This window comes from Zootoca vivipara, chromosome 13, assembly GCF_965207765.1.
Source record: "Zootoca vivipara chromosome 13, rZooViv2.hap1.1, whole genome shotgun sequence".
Taxonomy (NCBI): Eukaryota; Metazoa; Chordata; class Lepidosauria; order Squamata; family Lacertidae; genus Zootoca; species Zootoca vivipara.
The window spans coordinates 27,171,438-27,193,001 of NC_142596.1; the positions used below are offsets into that span (position 1 = coordinate 27,171,438).

Here is a 21,564-nt window from a genome sequence, read left to right on the forward strand (position 1 = left end):
CATCACACATAAGTTGGTGGATGTGTAAACCACTCATTTTGGAAAACAGCTCCAACACAAGCTTGCAGATTTTAGATTGCTTGTTTGGAAGGAAATACAAGTGGATGCTTTCAAATACTTGTTTTTACACAAGCCCTTCCCTCTTCAATCTCACATGCATGATATTGTGTACAGCAAGCATGTGCTGTTTAGATACTCAAATTGCACCACAGGCAGCAGACATGTTGCTTTAAGAAAAGGATGCCTACAGGACAGAGGCAGTTACGACAATTTAACACATCACCTTTTATGTATGTCCAATGCAAATTCAAATTAGCAGTGTGAGGGTGGCTGTGTTCCTGCCCATTAACTTAAAGACCAAGAAGCATGTATAGGAGATGAGTTAGATTTGTGCTTACCTTGTACAAGCTCAGTTGCATTGCTGTAGCAAGACTGTCAGTTTGGTCCATGTCTACTTTATATGATCTGCTTTCCCCCGTCCCAATAGTTAGCAATTGCTGAAGAAAGCTCAGTTTCCTGGAACAACATGCAGTTTCTCTACTTCTTCCCTGACAGGCTGCTTCACACAATTGTTGCCTGGCAACTGCCAGCAAGGGGAGACTACTTCTGTCAGAGCCTGAGCAACATATAGCTGTATAGCCCCCTTCGCTTGCCTCAAAAGGAGCTGTTTCCTGGCAACTGCCACCTGCTAGCAAAGGAAGACTGCTTCCATCATGGGCTGAGTAAGACCTAGCTGCTCAGCTCCACCTTTGCCTAAAAATACTTTGGAAGGAGCTGCTCCTTGCTCAGACACCAGAGATGGACAAGGGCTGAATAATCTCTGTTTCACGCAATTACCATGCCATTTCTGTTCCTGTCTAGATTAGATTTTAATTTTGAGAATCTTTTATAAACTGCTTTAAGAGGTGCTCAGGGCTGTAAATTGGGAAGAAAGTACTCTAAATAAAGGTTAAATCTGCATGTCTACAAGCTGAAGCACAGTTTAGCAAGAAGAGTAGATTCCTGAAGCAAATATTGCTGTTGTGCTACCCAGGACTGAACCATGGGTTTGACATAGAATGATGCTCAAACCTGGGCTTGGGGTTTTTCTTACTCCAGAAAAACCAAGAGCCAAGGTTCAGAGATAATGCTAAACCAAACCATGGCTTAGGCCCAGGTAGCATGCCAATGGTAGCAGTAGATGGACCACAGGAGGAGCACAGTACCTTTAGTCTCGATGCACTTGCACAAGTGTGCATTTTGCTGTATGATAATTTTCCTACACCTAAGTACTTGGGGAAATTCTTTGTGTGAAGCAGCATTACTTGGGATTTATTGCAATCAAACTGAACCCCAGAACCGATGTTCTTTAAACATGAGACTACCAAATAATGTGTTAATTAATGGGTCTTAAAGCTGAAATCAATCTCTGTTCAGATATGAATTTTTGTCTGTCTGCCAGCCTCAATTCCCCCTTTTCAGGAACCAGCACACTTATACCAACCTTCCCAAACCTGGTGCTCTCCAGATATTCTGGACTACAACTTTCAGCCTCTGGCTGACTAGAGCTGATAGAAATTGAAATCCAAACCTTCTGGAGGCACCATGTTGGGGAAGGCAGTCTTTTATATCATAAGGTCAGAAGCATGACTTATGCCTCGAGTGCATCATAAAAATTCCCCCATGGACAGCTTGTGAGGCTGACCAGGTTCATAGAATGGAGAGCAGCACATCCCTGGAACACACTGCCCTCCTTCACTGGATGGTTGAAAGGACACAAAGACAAGCACTAAAACTGCATTAAGTTTTATTAGAATCTATTAAATTTTGGATTTCAACAGCAAAATCCTAATAAAATTACACCTAATTTAGGGCAGACACATTTTGGTCAATTCACAAAGTACAACACTGAAGACTTATGGAGAAAGAGGTGTTAGGAACGGTGGCAGGGAGAGGGGGAGAGAAACTACCTCTAAGGCAGGCTCAGCCTTGTAAGTTTTACAGCTTGAAAATAAAACTAAGATGAACAGTCACCACTCATGTGTCCAGGTTTGTGTGCTCGAGAAGTGCCCAAGCACAAACTTCCATTTTTGTTGTCAGAAATAAACACTGTTCTAAGGGAAGTCTTAAACAGATCTCTTCTTTTTATTCAATGCAAATTGTTAATTAAATTACTGCAAATTAAGTTTAACTTACCCAAAAAGACCAATAACCTGAGTACAGCAGAAATCATGAAGTACAATCAACCCTGTCATAGGACCTAAATTCTTTATTCACAGTAGCCCTTGTTGATAACTAGGGTTAATAACTTGTTGCTCAGGATATAGATGGGCATAACCATTTCTGTGAACTTCAGAAAGTGCTTAAACATCAAAACAAAAACAAAAAAAGACCTCTTACACAAAACACAGTACAAAACCGCAAGAACATGGAACATGCCCAGCGTTTTGAGTAATCCATACTACAGCACTGAAGTTGAAACAAACTGAGCATGACTCCAATTCTCAAACACATCAGAGGTTCAGACAGGAATGAATGAAGAAACTGATGAGATTGCACTTTTAGCCACTCTCCATTACATTCGGCTATTATTGCATAAGATTGAAATCACTGCTGTAAAAACAAAGGCAAATAAAATATTTATAGCTTTTATGTGTTGGAAATACTGGTTGTAGGTTTTGCAGATTTAAACTGGCAATTATCCTATAAAATTACTACAATGTTGCTGCATTTTTACTATGGATAACTTTAGTCACTCTCCTAGAGTTAACAATATTGTCTCATATAGAATTAATGTAGTATGTATCACACAGACCTTCCTTAGTTATAGTAAGGAAAGTTCTTTCATAAAACACAAACACATTTTCAGTCAACTTTCTCAAAATGAAATGTAGTCTCTAAAATGCAAGTCACAACAGTAAGAGAAATGAATAATTTGCTTGCATGGGTTAAATACATTGTGGTATCAAAGAGTGTCCCATCTGTACAGTTATTCCTGCAATGAAGTAATTCATATATAAGATACAAACTGTACAAAGTTCTCCAGTTTACAAAGTGGCTTAGTTTCAGAAACATGTTGACCTAAGTTATTTTGCAATGTTATCTATTATTTCAAAGGTTACAGGTAAGGAACAGTCTTACTGCCCAGTCCAATAAAGAGCCTGGTGCACCCAACTTTGCGTAGTTTCAGGTTATTAAGCATCTCCTAAAAGAACAAACCACCTCTGATTCTGTTCATTAGCGAAATAAGTACAACTATATACATATACACAGCATTTTACCTTTCCTTCCACTGTTAACTTTTTGCTGTCATTCTTTTCAGTGTCTCTTACAGTAAATACTGAGAAATCGGTTGTGTTTTTTTCCTCTTGCAGAATTCCTCAGATAAAGGTAATTTGGAATTTAAAGTACATCGTTGAAGTGTGGTTTTCCGTAGTCTGCAAGATCCATTTGAAGCTCTCTCTCCTCATCATCTGGAATCAAAGGAAGCAAACCAACATTAAGTTTTTTGAGTACCGTAAGTTCTCTGGAAACCCACAGGACCATGTGTTGAGAAAAAACGAATCACTGCCTTTCCATATAGATTGCGGGTGTGTGAAGTGTGCATATCCAGAATTTTTGTATGCAAGATGCTTTGCCAAGAGAAACAATTACTTAACACCCTTTGCTCTAGAGGTCTGCATTTCTGTAAACTTTCTGCTTTGAACCACTGTTTTCCTTCCTATTCACTCTTTCCCATCCCATCTGTATCATTTTATACAGAACACAACCCCAAGGAGGATTCACAGGAGCTTGTGAGCAAACCAACCTGCAGGTTACCCACCCCTTTGGCTTAGTAGGATAAGTAAGGTATTTAGCTGTACTGATTCTGAACTGGTGTTCTCCATACCCCTCTAGATTTTTACAGCATACTAGAATTAATTGAACAGTAGCTTTACCTTAAGACATCTTACACATGCACACCCAGTTTGAAACCCTGCTGCTAGGCACACAAAGGCAGTGTCCATCCAACCAGAAGTAACCCTCCCACAATCAACTGCTGTGGACGAATGTTGTTGATAGGTACAGGTACAAGAGGCATAAAAAGAGCTGCAATATAATCTGTTTGCACACAAATATACAGTGTTTTGAAGGATAGCACCTAGTTTGATTTAAACTTCATTATCACCCAATACTTACATGAGGGAATTCAGACAGGAATGTATTTAGAGACTACTAATATCATTTTCTCTTATGGTCTCCCAACAGATTAATGTCACATACAATTATGCTTACAATGTGATTGTGAGAATGTGATTGTAAGTTAATAGAAGTTGTTCTGTCACTTAATGTGTACTGGACCTACCACCTTCCCTGATAGGAAAAAACCATATTTTTTTAAAGAAATGCCAGCAGCACTTCATTCCAAACTAAACAAAAACACCCTCTTAAAATTCTATGGTACTTGCAGGCAGGCCAATTTAAAAGAATTTCAACTGACCAAAAGACTAGAACACCGGTGTCAAGAATGAAGCTTTGGAAAATGAGAACATCTTATCCTGGGAAGATGCAAAATAAATGTGTATTTCACATTTCATAATTTACTGAGAGGATGTCTCCATAAGAGCCCTTGAAATGAATGGGAAAACTGCTGTATTCCAGGGAGGGCAGGGTAAAGAAAGAAAAGGGGTTTAGTTAACATGAATACCAGTTTGGGCCCTAATGTGATTTGGAAAACTGAACTATGGAAGCTATTCTTACTAATTTCTTGAGTCATCTGCAGTACAAAAAAAAATTGCTATGTGTTATTTTGTTCTTGAAGTTGGTAGAGGCAGTTTAGGGTTTGGAAGCGATACCACAACACACACACAAGCAATGGAAGCAAACAGGTAAAAGAGGGTGATGGACCAAGGCGTCAGCCAAGTGCAAGATGAGAGCATGCATGAGAACACCTTAGGTATTGGAAGCAACAGAAATGCACCATGGAGGTCCACCGATTATGTATATTAGTAAGGCATAAGAACATTCCAGATAGCTATAGTTAATCACAACTGTGATGGCTACAGATTCAGCTTTGGCGTATGCCAGATCCGCATGCTTTCGTAATAGCTAGACACAAATTAATTCCTAGACGGCCACCATGTTAGTCCTTGGCAATAAGGAGGAAAACACAGCAACACCTTCAAGAATGGTTTTATCATGCCCTGCATAGGCAAGAACCAGCCTCATCAAAGTCCCCTTGACTCCCTCTGGTACAAATTCAAGACTACTGGAAAAAACCATATCTACTACCAATTAGAAATTGCTTCAAGTTCTAGAGTTACTTCACAAACTGAACTGCTAGAAGATGACACAGTCAAAATTCAGCTGTCTGTTCACAGCAGGACCTTTCTAAGCAGCTAAATAGTGCATCTCTACACCACTGCAGCATGGTTCTCAAGTGAGGGAATCACATGAATGGGATGGAGACAAGGCCCAAGCTCACCTTGGACGTCTTCTTCACCACCATCACCATCCTCTTCCTCATTGTAGGCCAGCTCAGCCTGCTTGTCTGCCTCATACTCACCCACGTTCCCATCATCCCCATTATAATCCGCCAGTTTAGAGCCATGTTGCGGATCAACAGGGGACTCATTCTCATCAAAGAACCGGCCTGTGAAGTAGGCAAAGGATTTATAGTCAGAGGCCAGGATGAAGGGGAGGAGGAGAGAGGGGGAGAGAAAAAAAGTGGAGTAAAGAGAAGCAGGAAGGAAGCTGAACTCAGAAAAGTGTTTAAAAGTGTTTGGTTGCAAATAATCCTTGCAGCACTATAAATTGAGAAAAAATATTCAGCAGTTCAAAGCCTTGCTTATTTGTTTTTTTAAAAAACAAATCCTTCTGCCTGGAACTTCAGAGCACTAAATTTTATGACCTTTCATTATAATCTCTAGCCCCTTAAAATCTCTAGTGTTTTGTACCAACGACACAAAACACTTGCCTCAAAAGAAAGCAATTGCCTTTTAGGAATAAGTGAGCATCTTGTATTAATGAAACTTTACCAAAAGATTTTGGTTGCTTTGACAAGACCTGAACTTTAGAATCGTTTATATGCTATAGCCTTTAATGTAACTATTTTCTAATCTGAATTTTTCAAAGCTTTAGAAACTTTTAAAAAATGGAAAGTAGTTCTACACAGTGAAAATATAGATTAAACCAAAGAAAAGAATACACCTCACACTATATGCATGAGCAAAAAGTAAGATTCAGTGTCATGCTAGTAGCAGAGGAAGAGTCAACTTTGGGCAAAGATCTGAGCCCAACACAAAGTTTATCTTTCAGCCATTTAGGATTCTGCAAAAGAAGGCTACTGACATTTCCAGAAGATGAAAACTTGCATAGGCCTTTGGTGTTTTCCAATAGCAATATTTACGAACTGAACACTTGAGCTAAACAGCTAAGATAAACACACACACACTTGAGTGTTGGAAATACGGACTACAGCAGAGAGTTGACAATAAGCTGCAAGCAAATAAAGTTCGCTAAAATCTTCCATATGAAATGAGCAGTAAGTGGCAAGTAAAGACTTCAATGATTGAAAGTTCTCCAGTTACACTGTCACGCTTAATCTGCTTTCTGTATCTTGAAAAATTACAGCTAAGAATGACTGATGCAAACAATTAGAAGCTTCATAAAATTAAAATAATTTACAACTTATTTCCTAAATGCTTGCCCAACGTTGCAGATCTGGAAAAAAAGAAGGCTCAAGAGTTCATTTCCAGAGCCACAGCTAAACTATGAAGCAATTTTAAAAGTATTTTGAGAAATTTTAAATGCTTCCTTGTCAGATAATCTGCTCAGAACCAGAAGTGCCAACAGGTGCACTGAGGAATTCATGCTCACATAAAAAATGTTTGTACTTGGGGGTACAAAGTGGAGAATCTTTGGCCTACCAGGCCTCTGAATCTGGCACAACATTACAAAGTACTAAGTTTGTATTGGAGAGGAGTGATCTCTTATCTCTACTTATAGCATTAAGCATCACAGTGCTAAGATTGGCGATAAGCAGCTACTGGCTCTTGGAAAAGCAGCAGGCAGAAGCTCATCTCTTAGAGTTGTGGGACTATAACACTAGAGCTGGAGGTGACCCTGTGGCTTGAACTTTGAATCACTGGGTGTCATTTGACATGACCCACCTGCCAAAATGACCTGCAGATGGAGGGAACAGATCAGGATCTGGATTTCAAAGTAGATCTGGTTCCTCAGCCCTGGCTTGGTCTATGGTAATATCCCAAGCATTTGTTGTGGTTATTTTAAAGTTCTCTCAAAAATTCTTCCATTACCATTCAGCCACACAAGAGAACTCTGAAGTTCCCATGTCTAAAAGTTAAAATCACTTTTTACCGTTATTGTTTTTAATAGTCAAATTGCTTAGAAATATTTTATAGAAAGCATTTAATAAATTCAAATCAATAAAGTGGAAAGTTCCTGGAATCACTTGAATTACTTGCATCTGTATAAAGAGATTATAAGCCCAAGGCTGTTTTCAAACACAACAACAATCTTGCTAAGTTGCATAGGCGGTCATTACTTTGAGACCCTTACACAGCAATACGGTTTCACATTCTATGTCCATACAGGGGTGTGGCTTGGGGGAGAATACCCATAGCAAATATGGTGGGAGAAACCAGACAGCCATAACTGTAATCTTCAGCAAATAGAATCGGAGCAACAAATACTACATATTGAAATACTATATATTCAACTGGCCCAGAATACAGCAGTCAGGTAAAAAACAAGAGCAGCTTATTAGGGGCATGCTACTCCTGCTGAAACAGCTGCACTAGGTTTTAATTTATTTCCAGGACCATTTCAAAGGGCTGGTGATGATACTCTTGTGTGTCCGTACATTTGACTTTAGCCATACAGGACCTTCTTCATTAGTTGCCCCATTGGTTCAAGAGGGAGCCTACCTTGCACTATCTTCAATGGCGTTCTGCAGCATGGCAAAGATGAATCAATTCAGCTTGTCATTTCAACTATGCTGTGGGAGTTTGGGGCACCATTCCCCCTATTCTTGACGTTTTATGGAACATTCTGGATCCTTATGTAAGCAAAATGGCACCATCCACATATAAGAGTGAGGGGAAACCCAAAGGCTTGTAGAAGGACAAAAAACATCACTGAAAACCCCCCAGGAAGGGAGGAAGAAATAGAAAGCCCTGGATGCATGCCATGCGACAGTATTTTTGTTGCAGATCCCACTTGTGACAGTAATTTTAAGACTGGCTAGTCTACTTGGTAATCTTTGTAATCTTTCACTGTTACAGAAGTTCTATAAAATTGGCTCGCGTTGTTTTCCAACTTGGGCTTTAAGGCAGGATATAAAAGTTATAAAATAAATATGTCAAGGCAAATTTCCAAGAGGTATATTAAAGCAAACCCTCAATGATGCAAGCAATTCCTAACTTGAGGGAAAGTGTTCAAATATAGCTTGCATTGCATGGATTTATCAGTTTCTGAGCCATTCAGAATTGTTAAGTACTATGAAAATAAAGGGATCCATGAGTTTATTAAACTGTTTAACAGTGCAGTCTTATACCTGCCCAAACTGAAGTATATGCTCCACTAACTAACAGGATTTGCAGCCTAAGACAGTCTATTTCTAGGTTTAACACAACAAAATAATTGAAGTTAGATGTTGTCATAATATGGTGAAAATGAACCTTAAACCCTCAAGAAACATTGCAAAAAAAAAGTAGGCAACACTTTTGGAACTAAGCAACATTTTAAGCACACTAAGTTCCTATTTATAACAAGCCACAAGAATTCAAGGAAAGAAAGTTTGGAATCAAACTTGATTCTGAAAGTTGTGCCCATCTAAAGCTGCTCATATTCACAGTGCCTCACAATGGAAATGTGACCTATTGTCTCTTCTTTTCCATTGATCAAACACATCCTCAGCTAAAGCTCCCCACCCCCACAAGATCTGGTGTTATTAACATTACCTGAATATTAACTCATCTAAAAAATCCACACTTCAGTTTTACTGTATTGTTTTATCAACTGATGCTTCAATTATGAGTGAGGGTCTGAGTTAGAATTATGAGTGAGGGTCTGATTAACTTACTTTGCTTCATTCTTTGGAAGTCACTGATTCTGTCCTTTTTTAAATGTTCTTTTTCAGCTTTCTGATTATCCAGGACGTGATCAGGAATCAAATGCTGAAGAGGATTTGGTGGGATCTGCTTTATCACGTCAGCATTTCCATCCTGGTTACTGTTTACACCTGGAAGTGCACAAAAACAATTAAAGCACTTTGACTATTTGCACTGTTCAGGCACAAGGAAAAGCAGCTTATGAAGACCTTTCTGAAGGGCAGGGGAACCCCTGGTGTTTTTGTTTGTTTGTTTTGGTTTTTTAAACTTCATTACAGATTTTTCTCCAAACATTGCTGACACCTGTGCTTTCATTTTCTCAGTAGTCAAGGAAGAGAATGGGGAAGAAGGAGTGTCGTCCATTATTGGCTATTGATACTTTTGTCACACTTCTTTTAAAACCTTAAGAGGAATGCTGCAAATACATCATTGGAAGCATCAGGCTTTCTCCATGTCTGGACATTACTTTCTTACCAAGTCTAGTGACCACTTGTGTCACTCAAACCACTTTGTCCAGTTCTTTAATTTAATGCATGGCATGGTGACAGCGTAGAGCAGTGGTTCCCAACCTTTTTTTGGCCATGCCCCACCTAAGCACCTCTAAAATCCTGATCCCCCACCCCGTGACATATAATTCTCATTATTCAAAAAGTGAACTCCTATTCAAGTGGAGGAAGCCTAAAAGGTCATTCACTGTTAATAACTCATTCTTGAATTGCCACCCCCCAATCAAATTGCCCCCGTGCCCCACGTTGGGAACCACGGGAGTAGAGAAACAAACTGGATTAACTTCAGCACTTTTACAAGTTAAATTAACCTTGTTAGTGTTTGCTTCTCACTTCCACTCTGTTGTGATTAACACCTCTCTGTTCTCTGTTTTTAGAAGACATCTGAAGACAGCCCTTGTTTTGGTAGGCTTTTAATGTTTAATAGATTATTGTATTTTTCTGTTGGAAACCGCCCAGAGTGGCTGGGGAAACTCAGCCAGATGGGCGGGGTATAAATAATAAATTATTATTATTATTATTATTATTATTATTATTATTATTATTATTATCATCATCTCTGGGATTGCTCACTTTACAAATAAAAGCTGCCCACATGTATACCTTCACGCCTCTCATTCCTAAATAATGTCTGCTTTGTAATGTCTTTGCTAAACTTGAGAAACAGAGAAGGTAGGTGATGGTTTTAAACATGGTCAGGGGTCCCTTTACCTTTAAAGAAGTTTTAGATCACACTCACCTTGGCTCTGCATAAAGACTAAAGGAGAAGCCAGACTGAGAACAACTTTTTTTCTCTTAAGACCATTAATTTCAACAGGTCTACTGTAGTTGGACACAAACCAAAGTACTGCCCTCCCCCTGTTGACTCTTAGCAGGCTGGGGACGAACTGGTGACCTCATTCCTCCATAAGAGTGAGGGATAACCTGCTTTAGAATGCCCTTCACTGAAGGAGAATATCTACTCCTGTTTTAAAGATACACCAGGGACTTCTTACCTTGAGCCAGATTTGGAGCATGGGGCTTTTCTGTTGGAAGATTTCCATTGGGTTGAGGTTCATTCTGAGAAGCTGAAACAAGTGGCTTCTTCAAAGCTAAATAAACAAAATCACACTATGACTCACTGATCAACTAATACCAATGGCACATCCTAAGTCAACCACTGAGCGCACTGTTCCAAAAGAGAACTGATAGGTTCTGGAAAGGGCTGATTTCTGACAAATGAACCAAGATTGGTACAAATGCAGTTGTTGCCAGAAGCTCTTCTATATTTTCATGATAAGCCATACAGAAGCAGGGGCTTTCCTGCAAGGGCCAGAATCCAGTATACTATAACAAAAGTTCGCGCTCTCACCAGTTTGAAATGTTTTGTCAGGGCAGCATTTGCTAGCATTCACATGCTGAGAAGAGTGAAGTGCAATTTTGCGGGGTTGCAAAAAAGAAAAAGAAAAAAAGAGTCCCCCCCCTCCCTATTCATACTTCTTATTGATGAGCAAGAATCAGTGACAACTAATTCTGCCAGTTTATACTAAGAATCAAGACAACTGGGAATCCAGAGGTTCTGGTGCAGCACCTGTCTTTTTTATTGCACATCTGATAACTGCTTTAGCCAATAGCACTTCACCCCTCTTCAGGCAAGTCCTCTTGTAAACTCCCTTGGTCACCTTTGGCAACAAACTGAAATCTGACTTAGCTAGCCCTTTCTCTGGAATTGAAATCAGTAACCCATCTATAAAAAAAACCACAAACTGTTGAGGGAGGAAATGGGTATTTCAGAATTATCAATAATAATAGATTTTAGATTACTTAGAAATAATAATAATAGTAGTAGTAATATATATATAGCTTTGCTAACCAGTGAGTGTATCTTCAGCTTTAGCAGCGTCGTTCTCTTCTATCCCAGGCATGCCTGCATCATCTCCTGGTTTAATTTTCTCTGTCAAGACAAGAAGAAATTTCTCTCCTTACTGCTGCTTACTTTTAAGTTCTAAGTAGATTCAGAATTGTTACAGGCACTGGACTAGAGTTTGCTGAACAAAAAGCAATACATCTCAGTGAGCTAGCTGTGAAGGCAGGCAACACTCTCCAAGACTTCATTGCTGGACAATGGTAAAAATGGCACCAGATCTGTGCCTCAAGACTGAGGAGTTCCTAGCCAGCCAGGTACTCTGCATTCTCCCAAGACACTTAAGAGGTACATAGTGATATGACCCACAATTGTACTAGACAGACCTTTGCCATCTGAGATATTGTTGGTGGAAGGTGTTTCATTCCTAATTACATTCTTTTCATCCAATTGTTGCGTTGTCTTCAATATTGTTGGATTATTGCTCAGGGTGCTCTCAATATCCTTACTGGACTGGCTTCTGTGTGCAGCCTGTTGCAAAAATGTAAAGAACCAACTATGAAACACATTCATTCACATTTGAATTAGACATCCTGTGTGCTTGCCACTCCATTAGGATGATTAAGTCTGTTGTCAATGGAAATTCACTTCTACTTCTATCTCAACCAAGTTTGGCTCTTTTCTCATAACAAAGTCTAACATCAACTTTATGGATAGAACTGATCTACCCCAGGTGGGCAGGGTATAAATAATAATTATCATCTTCATCATCATCATCATGGCAACAGGGGTGCTGGCAACCCATCCTAGAATCATGCAGCAAGCAGTGAAGGGTAAGATGCAAAGCAATCCTCTATCCATTCCCAAGTGGAGTGAAAGCTGGTTAGATCAGGCATAGCCAAACTCGGCCCTCCAGATGTTTTTGGCCTACAACTCCCATGATCCCTAGCTAACAGGTCAGGGATGATGGGAATTGTAGTCCCAAAACATCTGGAGGACCGAGGGCCTATGCCTGGGTTAGATCCTGACTCTTCTCTTAATGAGTAACAAGAGAGGAAATTACCAAAGGAAAATGGTATTTCAAACCATTCTCAAGTGTCTATGAAAAATGATAGGAACATACGAAGCTACCTGCTTGGACATTCCCAGCACTACCTGGAGATGCTGGGGATTAAACCTGGGACCTCCTGCATCCAAGGAAGATGCTCTCTCTACCCATCAACTACGGCCCTTCACATACTTAAACAAATGAGCATTTAAATGGTGTACCTTTTGGTCTTGTGTAACTTGGTCCTCTAACTTTCTCATATTTTCTTCATGCTGCATCCTCAGTTCTTTGATCTGATGTCCACACTGAAAACTGGCAGAACAGATAATGTACAACACAGGTAACAAATTTTATAACTTGCCCAAGATTGGCACGTTTTATATGCTCTCTGCCGAAGTACTATTGGTTTCTGGAACAAAACAGTATCTCTTTCCCTTGCAAAGCACTGAATGTATGAATCCAATCTTTCGGTCCATCTAGCCTAGCATCAGTCATCTTCACCAGCTGGTAGTGGTTCTCTAAAGTCCAAGGCAAGAGCGGTATTTCCCAAGATCATAGAATCCTGGAGTTGATGACAGATGTCCACAGATCCTTTTAAGTGAAGATGCCAGGGACTGAAGCTCATATCTTCTACATACAAAGCAGATGCTCTACCACAATATTATGGATGCTCTTTGCAAAGGAAAGAGTTGCAGCCTCTACTAAGACTTGAGTTCTAAATTAAGGGGACTCTCCTTATGGACACATGAACGGCAATAAAATTGCTAGCACATTTGCAAAGCTAAGCAGGGAATGGTATGGTTTCAAACTGGATGAGGCACTGCATGCTGAGATTCCTGCATGGCAGGGGGTTGAACTAGAAGACCCTTGGGGTCCTTTCCAACTATGATTCTATGAATAAGTGCCACAAGAATTGAAAAATGTCAGACCTTTCCCTATCAAACCATTGTGTTTGCTTATTCCTTGCCTGAGTCAGGAGGTGGAATATGGAATTGGCTCTCCCTCCATTCCACATAACATTGCAAACTGTGAGGCACCCTCCACTGTGTTTTGACTGATGGTGCTGTAGGATAATCAATACATTTATGGTGCAGAGATTGCCATCCCTCAGGAATTCTACCTTGGATACCTTGATTAATGGGTTCTGAGCACCATTTCTTTTGCTTCTTTTAGCAAGCAAGTCAAAATCATGAAGTTTCACTATTCTTCTTTTCAGTGAGGGCAGGAAGGGCATTACCCTACCAAAGCTGTCCTAAAATATGCTTTTCTTCTAACTCCTTTTGCATATAGCTAATAAAGGACACTGATGTCAAAAGCAGGACTCCACTTTGATCTGAAAGTTCATGGCACAGCTTTGGAAAGACTCTGCAGAACTCTGTATTATTAGAATACATTGGCATCAGTTCAGATTTATATATTGCTATGCTCACCTTTCATACTCCAACCTTTTCAGAAGTTGTGTATTGTTGTTCCTATATTCATGAAGCTGGTCCTCTTGACGAATAAATTCTTGACGCAACTCTGCAAGTTGTTCTAAGCCAAAGTGTAAAAGTAAAGATGGTTAGACAAATAATGCCTTCATTACTTAAATGCAACTTTTCCCCACAAGTTGGGAAATTGCTATTTTTCCACTGCTAAAATAGAATATTCTGCTTATGCTGATGTCTTGGACAAGTGATACAAAACCTAAAATATAACTGTTTAGGACCCTCATTACAAAATAGAAGAAAACTTTTGTGTGTGTGAAAGAGGTGTTACTTTTCTTTCTGGAATCTCCGCGGCATAATACGGTTGTCTCAGTGATGCCACATTCGACTTTTAATATCTAATGCTTGTATTTTAGAAAAGCAGACTCCTACAGCTACTACATCTTGCAAACTATAATGTTAGGGCCCAAGGAGCCACAGCACTTATTTATTTACATCCCGCCCATCGTTCAAACTCGGAGGAGTGTACATATTTCTCCCCCCCCCCTTTATCTTCACAACACTTTAATGTAGATTAGGGTCCAATATCACCCAATCAACTTCATGGATGTATGGGGAAAGCATTGCCATTTACTCTCCAGCACCCTTTATATATGAACAAATATCAGTGTTGGAAAGGGTATGGCTTAATGTTATTTATTTCACATGACTTCCATTCTGTGAGAAAATGACTCTGTAACTTCACCTGACAAAGCAGTGTAAGATTACCAGCAGTAATCAACCATATTAGAGACCATACTACAGTGGTGTATGGTTGCATAAACAAAACAATTCTTTGACTTACAGCAGGCACCCCCAAACTGCGGCCCTCCAGATGTTTTGGCCTACAATTCCCATTATCCCTAGCTAACAGGACCAAAACGTCTGGAGGGCCAAAGTTTGGGGATGCCTGACTTATAGCAATGTAAGATCCACCAGAGGACTTTAAAATATTTTAATATTATAGCACTTGGATATAACTTCAACTCTCCCTTTAAAAACCAAAACACTACTGCATATCTAAGGTCTATGAGACATTTGAGGGCACATTTACCAAGATCATTTAAGGGCACATTTGCAGAATTTGTAACAAAACAGAACTCATGCCCTCGTCTTTGAGGCAGGAACAGAAAGGGGATAATGGCAAGTGAGGCAATGGCCCTTCTGTGCCAGATAAGTGAACACAGCATGTTATTTTTTAAAGAAAGGCTCTAGCTCATGTCAAGAGGAAGAGTATTAGGCAAACTTGACAGTTGCAAAGTTTTAAGCTTTGCTTACCAATGCAAGTAAAATAAACCTGCTAAATTAGATCTCTAGGGCACCAGAAACTTTTCCAATTCACAATTCTCCAAATAATCCACATCACCGGTTGCTACTTTGCTACCAGTATACTTTCTTCATACTGCTGTCAGAATTAGTACCGTAGGTTTAACTGCTGCATGCTTCTCCTTTCTTTTGACTCCTTACCCTTTAAGCGATGTATGTCTGCCATTTGGTATGATATGTTGTTCTGAAGCTTAATCTGAAAAGGAGGAATTAAGTATTGTGCAAATTAGTGGTCATATTATGACTTTACAGTTACTATCAAAATGATCATGGTAAACAAGACTTTGATGAAACACTGAGCTTATTAAATAGCCTAAACTAAAGTTTCAACAAAGGCTTCCCAAAATTTACTTTGACCCCAGCTGCCATTCAAATTCAGGGGGGAAATGGTTTCCTTAGAATGCAGATCAATGAATTTTTTATTCATTTATATTCTGCCCCGCTTTCACAGATCTCTGGGCAGGTAACAATAATATTGCATGAAACCAAACATAAACAACAACAACAAATCATAGAAACAGCAGTTGAAATAGTTGCCAATGTGAGTGGCACTATTGCACTGAAGGCTGCATTTTCAACCAAGCATCTAAAAGGCAGCAGTGAAGGTATCAACCAAATTCTGGGGCGTCCCTTCCTACAAACAGATACTACAACAGAAAAGGACCACCCCACATCCCAGTGAAGCGCACAGAAGCTAGTGGTGGGATGCTAAGGAGCCCCCTGCCCCAACCAATCTCCCATGCAAGGAGAGAGAGAGCGAGAGAAAGAAAGAAAGAGAGAGAGACTCCCTCAATATTTTAAGTCCCAAGGCATATCAGGGTTTCATACATCATCTGAAAAACCTTGGATTTGACTTGTAAGAAAGTTCCTTAAGAACCCAAGTAACAACCACTGGCTGGTGGACCCACTCAAACAATGGAAAACCATATTTTGCACAAGCTGCAGTTCCCAAGTAGTATTCAAAGGTAGCTCCACATACTGTAATAACTACTGCATTACAGTAGTCCAAACAAGAAGTTATCAGAACACAAATCATTGTGGCTAAACTAACCAGACAGGGAACAGCCAAAGGTGAGCAAAGCCACTGCACAATACTGAGAATACTTTTGTCTCCAGTAAGAGATATTTATCCAGGAGTACCCCTTAAGAATCTGTACCTACTCCTTCAAGGGAAATGAACCCCACCAAGAATAGGTTGTTCTCCTAATTCAGAATGGTCCAATGTGTGGCACAAGAGCCACCCCTCAGCAACATTTTATGCCCCCAACTGTTTTCATGATGCCTTCCCAAAGCCCAGGCAGAGGCGCTGGGCTTTGGAAAGGAGGTGTGAAGGCTCTGGCAGGGTCCTAGAGTCCTCCCACCTCCTTCTCAAATCCTAGCAAGAACTTTCCCAGCTTTGGAAAGGCAATGTGAGGGCTGGGGGGCCATCAGATTTGGGGCTTGCACCCCACCCCCCTATCCTGTGATAAGACAGTGTGCAGCCAGCAGGTTCCATGTCGAAGTACTCTTGCAGCCCACTAAAAGTTATTGACGTGCCTGTGCTAATTCATGAACTCAGAAACCACCAAGCCACAGCATCTTCAGATAAGATAAGTCACCTTTAATTTATTCTCCCTCATCCAGTCTGTTACAGTGGCCAAACTTAGTTGAGAATCTGCATGGCTAGTAGCATTGTGGACAGAATGGAACTCTGAGGGACTCCACAGATCAACTGCCATGGGGTCCAACTGAAGTATCCCAAGGCTACCCTCCGCTCCTGCAGAGAGGAGAGGAACCAATGCACTCCCAACCCAAAGAGCCAGTCCTCTATGCTCAACAGTTTCAAAAGGTGCTGCATATCCAGGAGGATCACAGGGTCACACTTCTCCTGTCACTCTTGCAGGAAGTCACCCATCATTCTGATCCCAAAAAGGTCATGATAATCAGTCTCCCCACCTAGAGTGCCTGCACATTAGTTACTATGTCAATATGATTTAACAAGCATTACCCTTACTAGGCTGCAGGACTACTTCTTCTGACTTTTGATACCATTTGAACCTGGAGGTCAGATATTAATGTACTACCCAGGCATTCACATTTGGAATATGGCTTTGATTGATAAAGCATTCTGCTGCCACATAATTATTCCTATATGATCACACAATGAAAGTGTTGGCAGCTGGAACAATGAAGTGCTCTGACACATCCTGGGAATAGGGAATAATTTATGAAAACCAAGGCTTTAGAGAAATTTGGAGAAATTGGCTCCTTACTCCCAGCCATGATTTACCCCTCCACAAAAAGAACATTTTTTTGCAGGACTGCCTGTACATCTCAGCCTTCAAAATTCTGTTACATGAAAAGTTCTGGGTACCTGGGATGCCACATTTACCATGACAAACTAACTCTGTAAATGTTAATGCATTTTGCAAACCTTCCTTTGAAAACCTAGAATCTGAGAATCTCTTAAAACATTAAAAGATTAATGTAAGCACCAGCTTTCCTCTCTCCCTTGATGGGTGCCATGTCCTCTCAAAGGTGTTTTCTTGTGTAAATACAGCTACTAATGGAACTCCAGTCTTAAGAGATTCAACACAATAAAACAACAAGCTGTCAAGACTTCTGTGATATAAATAAACATTTGTAGGCTACAGTTGCATTCAGCAGTCTGACAAAGTGAGCTTAAATGTGTTACGTCTTTAAAATGCCATAATATTCCTCCTAAATAATGGGGGTTGGGGGAAGAGAGGAGGTCCCAAACCATTATGTAAAAAAGGAAGGAATGCCCGCAAGCAGAAGGAAGCAATTTGTCACAACAACAACAAAGCAACCTCCCCACTCTTCCTTGATTTCATTCTCTCCCTCCCAAAACAAAGCTCATTTTGCTTAAAAGCACACCCATACACACCCCTTCTCTTCTGAAGTAAGATGAGGAGGGGAATCTACCACCCCTCTCCTATCTAGGAACAGAAAGCAAAGCTGAAAACTGAAAACATGCCTCATTAAACAGTGGAGAAAAGGGAGGGGCAGAGGGAGAGATGGGGGTGGGTGGGCTGAAACCACATGAAAGAGCTTTGCAGTTTTTTTACATCAGCAAAAGATCAAAAGGCTTCATGGGAGTAGATCTGAAAGGGAAAGCTAGAAGCTCAATGGTAAATAACAGCTGCCCTTGCTCTCCTCTGTGGAGATTTCAGAGGTAAACCTTAGGACAGGAAATCTCCACTTGGTGACCAGGAGGTGATCCTGAGTCACAAAAGGCAGCTGGTGACCAATTAGTTTTGGACATGCTGTTTGGAATATACAGTACTAGACAGCATAAAATAGACACAAGCAACCATCATATGCAATGACACCTCACCCTGCTCTCTTCACACTTCTTTATCTGGCCTTCCCTGGCTTGCAGTTGATTGCTCAGCTGGCTGTGCTCAGCTTCCTTCTGCTCCAGCTGTTTCTTGTGCAGCTCCCCCTGGAGCAAGAGCTCAGAGTTCCTCTTCTCCAAGCGCCCCCGGGCAACATCACTGCGCTTGGCCTGGCCCTGCAACTCTGCCACCTCCTCCTGCAGGACCGTTTGGCGGGATGAGGTAGTCCAGTAATTGAAGGCAAGGACGGCAATGACTAGCAGCAAGGCAACAAAGATGAACGAAGGGAGACGGCCGCCCCTCCGGTTGGCCCCAAACCCCACCATGGGGGAGGCTGGGGAGGGGGGCGCTTCAGCTTCTCACTGCACCTACCAGGAAAGAAAGTACCCAAGTCAGCACAAGTAAGTAGAGAAAGAAAACAAAAACCCCACTGACTTTTCAGAAACAAAATATAAAAAATGGGAATACACAGAATCATTGACTGGGCTGTGTTCAGCTTCCATTGCATTGTATATAAATAAAAACAAGTTTGTTTTTATCTTAAGGCATACTGAGAAATAATCTAAAGCATTTATTTAACATTGGAGAGAAGGCAACTACCTACTAATTTCCAAAACCAGCTCTTAATAAAATAGGATGATTTTGAAATTTGACTTTTTTAGTCTGCACATAGGTTACTGTAATGGCTTGCCAGTGCATGGAGAGGGGACTGCCTAACTCAGGGGTCAGCAACCTTTTTCAGCCATGGGCCGATCCACTGTTCCTCAGACCATGTGATGGGCCAGACTATATTTTGAGGGGGGGGGAATGAACAAATTCCTATGCCCCACAAATAACCAGAGATGCATTTTAAATAAAAGCACATATTCTACTCATGTAAAAACACCAAGCAGACCTCACAAATAACCCAGAGATGCATTTTAAATAAAAGGACACATTCTACTTATGTAAAAACACTGATTCCCGGACCGTCCACAGGTCGGATTGAGAAGGTGATTGGGCCGCATCCGGCCCATGGACCTTGTGTTGCCTATCCCTGGCCTAGCTTGTTCTTTCTTCTGTATGCCAGGGTTATGGGAGCAGGTTAAAATAAAGTTTAGACTAGATGCAGTGGTAGCCAAACTCAGCCCTCCAGATGTTTTGGGACTGCAACTCCCATCCCTAGCTAACAGAACCAGTGGTCAGGGATGGTGGTAATTGTAGCCCTGAAACATTTGGAGGGCGGAGTTCGGCAGCCACTGGACTAGAGTAAGGCAAATACAAGTCAATGAAGGCAACGTAGAAACCGTCACAGAAACCAAAAATGAGGCCAGACGATGGACCCTCTCCCACTTTTCAGGGCAGATGGGGAAGAGGGGGAAAGCCCGTAGAGCACCCAGGTCCTAGCTCTAAATCATGCTCTGCATCAAAGCCGAACACTGCGCCCACCTTTGGTGCGGGAAGATAGGGGAGGGGATCGTAGAGGGGAGGGGGCTGGTTCAGCGTTGCATGCAAGAGCTTCCCCCGAATTGTCTCCGTTGCTGTGCTGGCGGCTGGCCGCATCTCTCTCCCCCCTTACATTTTAACCCCTCCCCAGCCGAGTCCTCTTGGCCGCAGGTGGGGGAGGTGCTATTAGCCAACGTCGCCCCCCCCGCACCCCGTTTTCCCAGCTCCCAGGCTCGCCGTGTAAAGAATAGTAGCTGCAGCTGCCCAGGCTTCTCTGGCTTGGGCCGCCTCTGCAGGAGCCCGAGAGAGGCCGAGCGAGGAGCCCCGCGAGGTCGCGTCCCCGCCAGGAGGGGAGAAGGAGGGGCTGATGCGGGAGGAAGAGGCCCATCCCACTATCCGGGGAGTGTGGGAGGGTGGCGGGAGGCGCCGCTCTACCTCCTCTGCTTCCCCCGGCCACCGCGCCACGCGCGCCTCCGCCTCTCCTGGCCTTTTCCCCCCGCCTTCCAACCGTCTTCGCCTTCCGATGCAGCGGCGCCGCCGCCGCCGCCGCCACTTCCGTGTTCGCGTTCCTGTCGCCGTGGAGCCGCTTCTCGCGATAACGGCGGAAGCAGCGCAGGTTCCCCCTTCCTCCCTTCCCTCCCCGTTCCCGCTCTAGGTCTCGCGAGGCTTCCGTCTTGCCCGGCAGAGAGCGAGCGAGAGAGAGCCGTCCCTGAGGAGATGAAGCGGCAGAGTGGCCGTGCGCGGATAGGGAAAAGATTCGACCTCGGCTTTGCCGGGTGGGATTCGGCTGCTGGCAAGGGGCGGCCGAGGAGGGGCTCCCTTCACACGAGACGTGCCGCCTCCTCAATGAGGTGCCCACACGGGTATGGGAGGCCCGGTCTGCATTGGTGCTGCCGCCGTTCGTCCGGCGGCCCAGAGTACCGCCGCGGCGGAGCCCCGAGGCCTGTCTGGAGGCGGGTTCCCACAGCGCCGCGAGGTGGGGAACGGGGAAGCGGCGGCGGCGGCTGGACTTGGGCTCCCCTCCCTTCGGCAAACACATTTTGATCCTGGGACGGTGTCCTTCTGGGTTGGTTTGAGTTTCTTAATAGAGCAGGGAAGAGTCAGTTGAGGAGTGCGGGGCGGGGGAATGAAGGGCTGTGTGGACGAGCCCTGGACGGGCTTTGTCCGGCTACAGAGGAACCTAGCTGCTGATAATGGGGCAGAGAGGTGGCGGGAGTCGGAGGCACTGCTGTCCCTGGTTCAGAAATGGAGCTGCCGTCCCTATCCAGATGCGCCAGGTGCCTCCCGGCCAGTTACGTACAGGGCTACAGGGAGGAGAGTTGTCCTAGTTTAAAATTAGGGCATGAAAAGACCAGAATAAAAATAAAATCCTCAGTCGCTTGCCTTTTCTCTTTGCTGGTGCTTTTTTAAAATAACAAAAATCAATTTTTATTAAAGATTTTCCTCGTTTACAAAAGCACGTGCATTGTCTCTTTCTTCAGGTTGTGTTTTCTACAGATCAGTTACATTTGCCCTGAGAC

General features: G+C 42.3%; 1 protein-coding gene across 6 annotated transcripts; it reads right to left on the reverse strand.

Moving 5' to 3' along the window:
- Window positions 1-1,769: 1,769 nt before the first annotated feature.
- Window positions 1,770-20,641, reverse strand: GOLM2 (golgi membrane protein 2). 6 transcript variants are annotated; one of them, XM_035131310.3, is made up of 11 exons: window positions 20,480-20,641; window positions 18,619-18,987; window positions 15,423-15,477; window positions 13,920-14,022; window positions 12,711-12,801; window positions 11,828-11,972; window positions 11,451-11,531; window positions 10,594-10,689; window positions 9,065-9,223; window positions 5,444-5,611; window positions 1,770-3,452 (listed from the first exon to the last, which is right to left on the reverse strand). In XM_035131310.3, the coding sequence occupies exons 2-11, from the start codon at window positions 18,943-18,945 to the stop codon at window positions 3,382-3,384; spliced, it is 1,296 nt and encodes a 431-aa protein (XP_034987201.1). In that variant the 5' UTR covers window positions 18,946-18,987; window positions 20,480-20,641; the 3' UTR covers window positions 1,770-3,381. The 6 variants fall into 6 exon arrangements, with proteins under 6 accessions (XP_034987201.1, XP_088512925.1, XP_034987202.1 ...); XM_088656799.1 differs by having other exon boundaries at window positions 20,282-20,641; XM_035131311.3 differs by having other exon boundaries at window positions 20,048-20,641.
- Window positions 20,642-21,564: the final 923 nt, after the last annotated feature.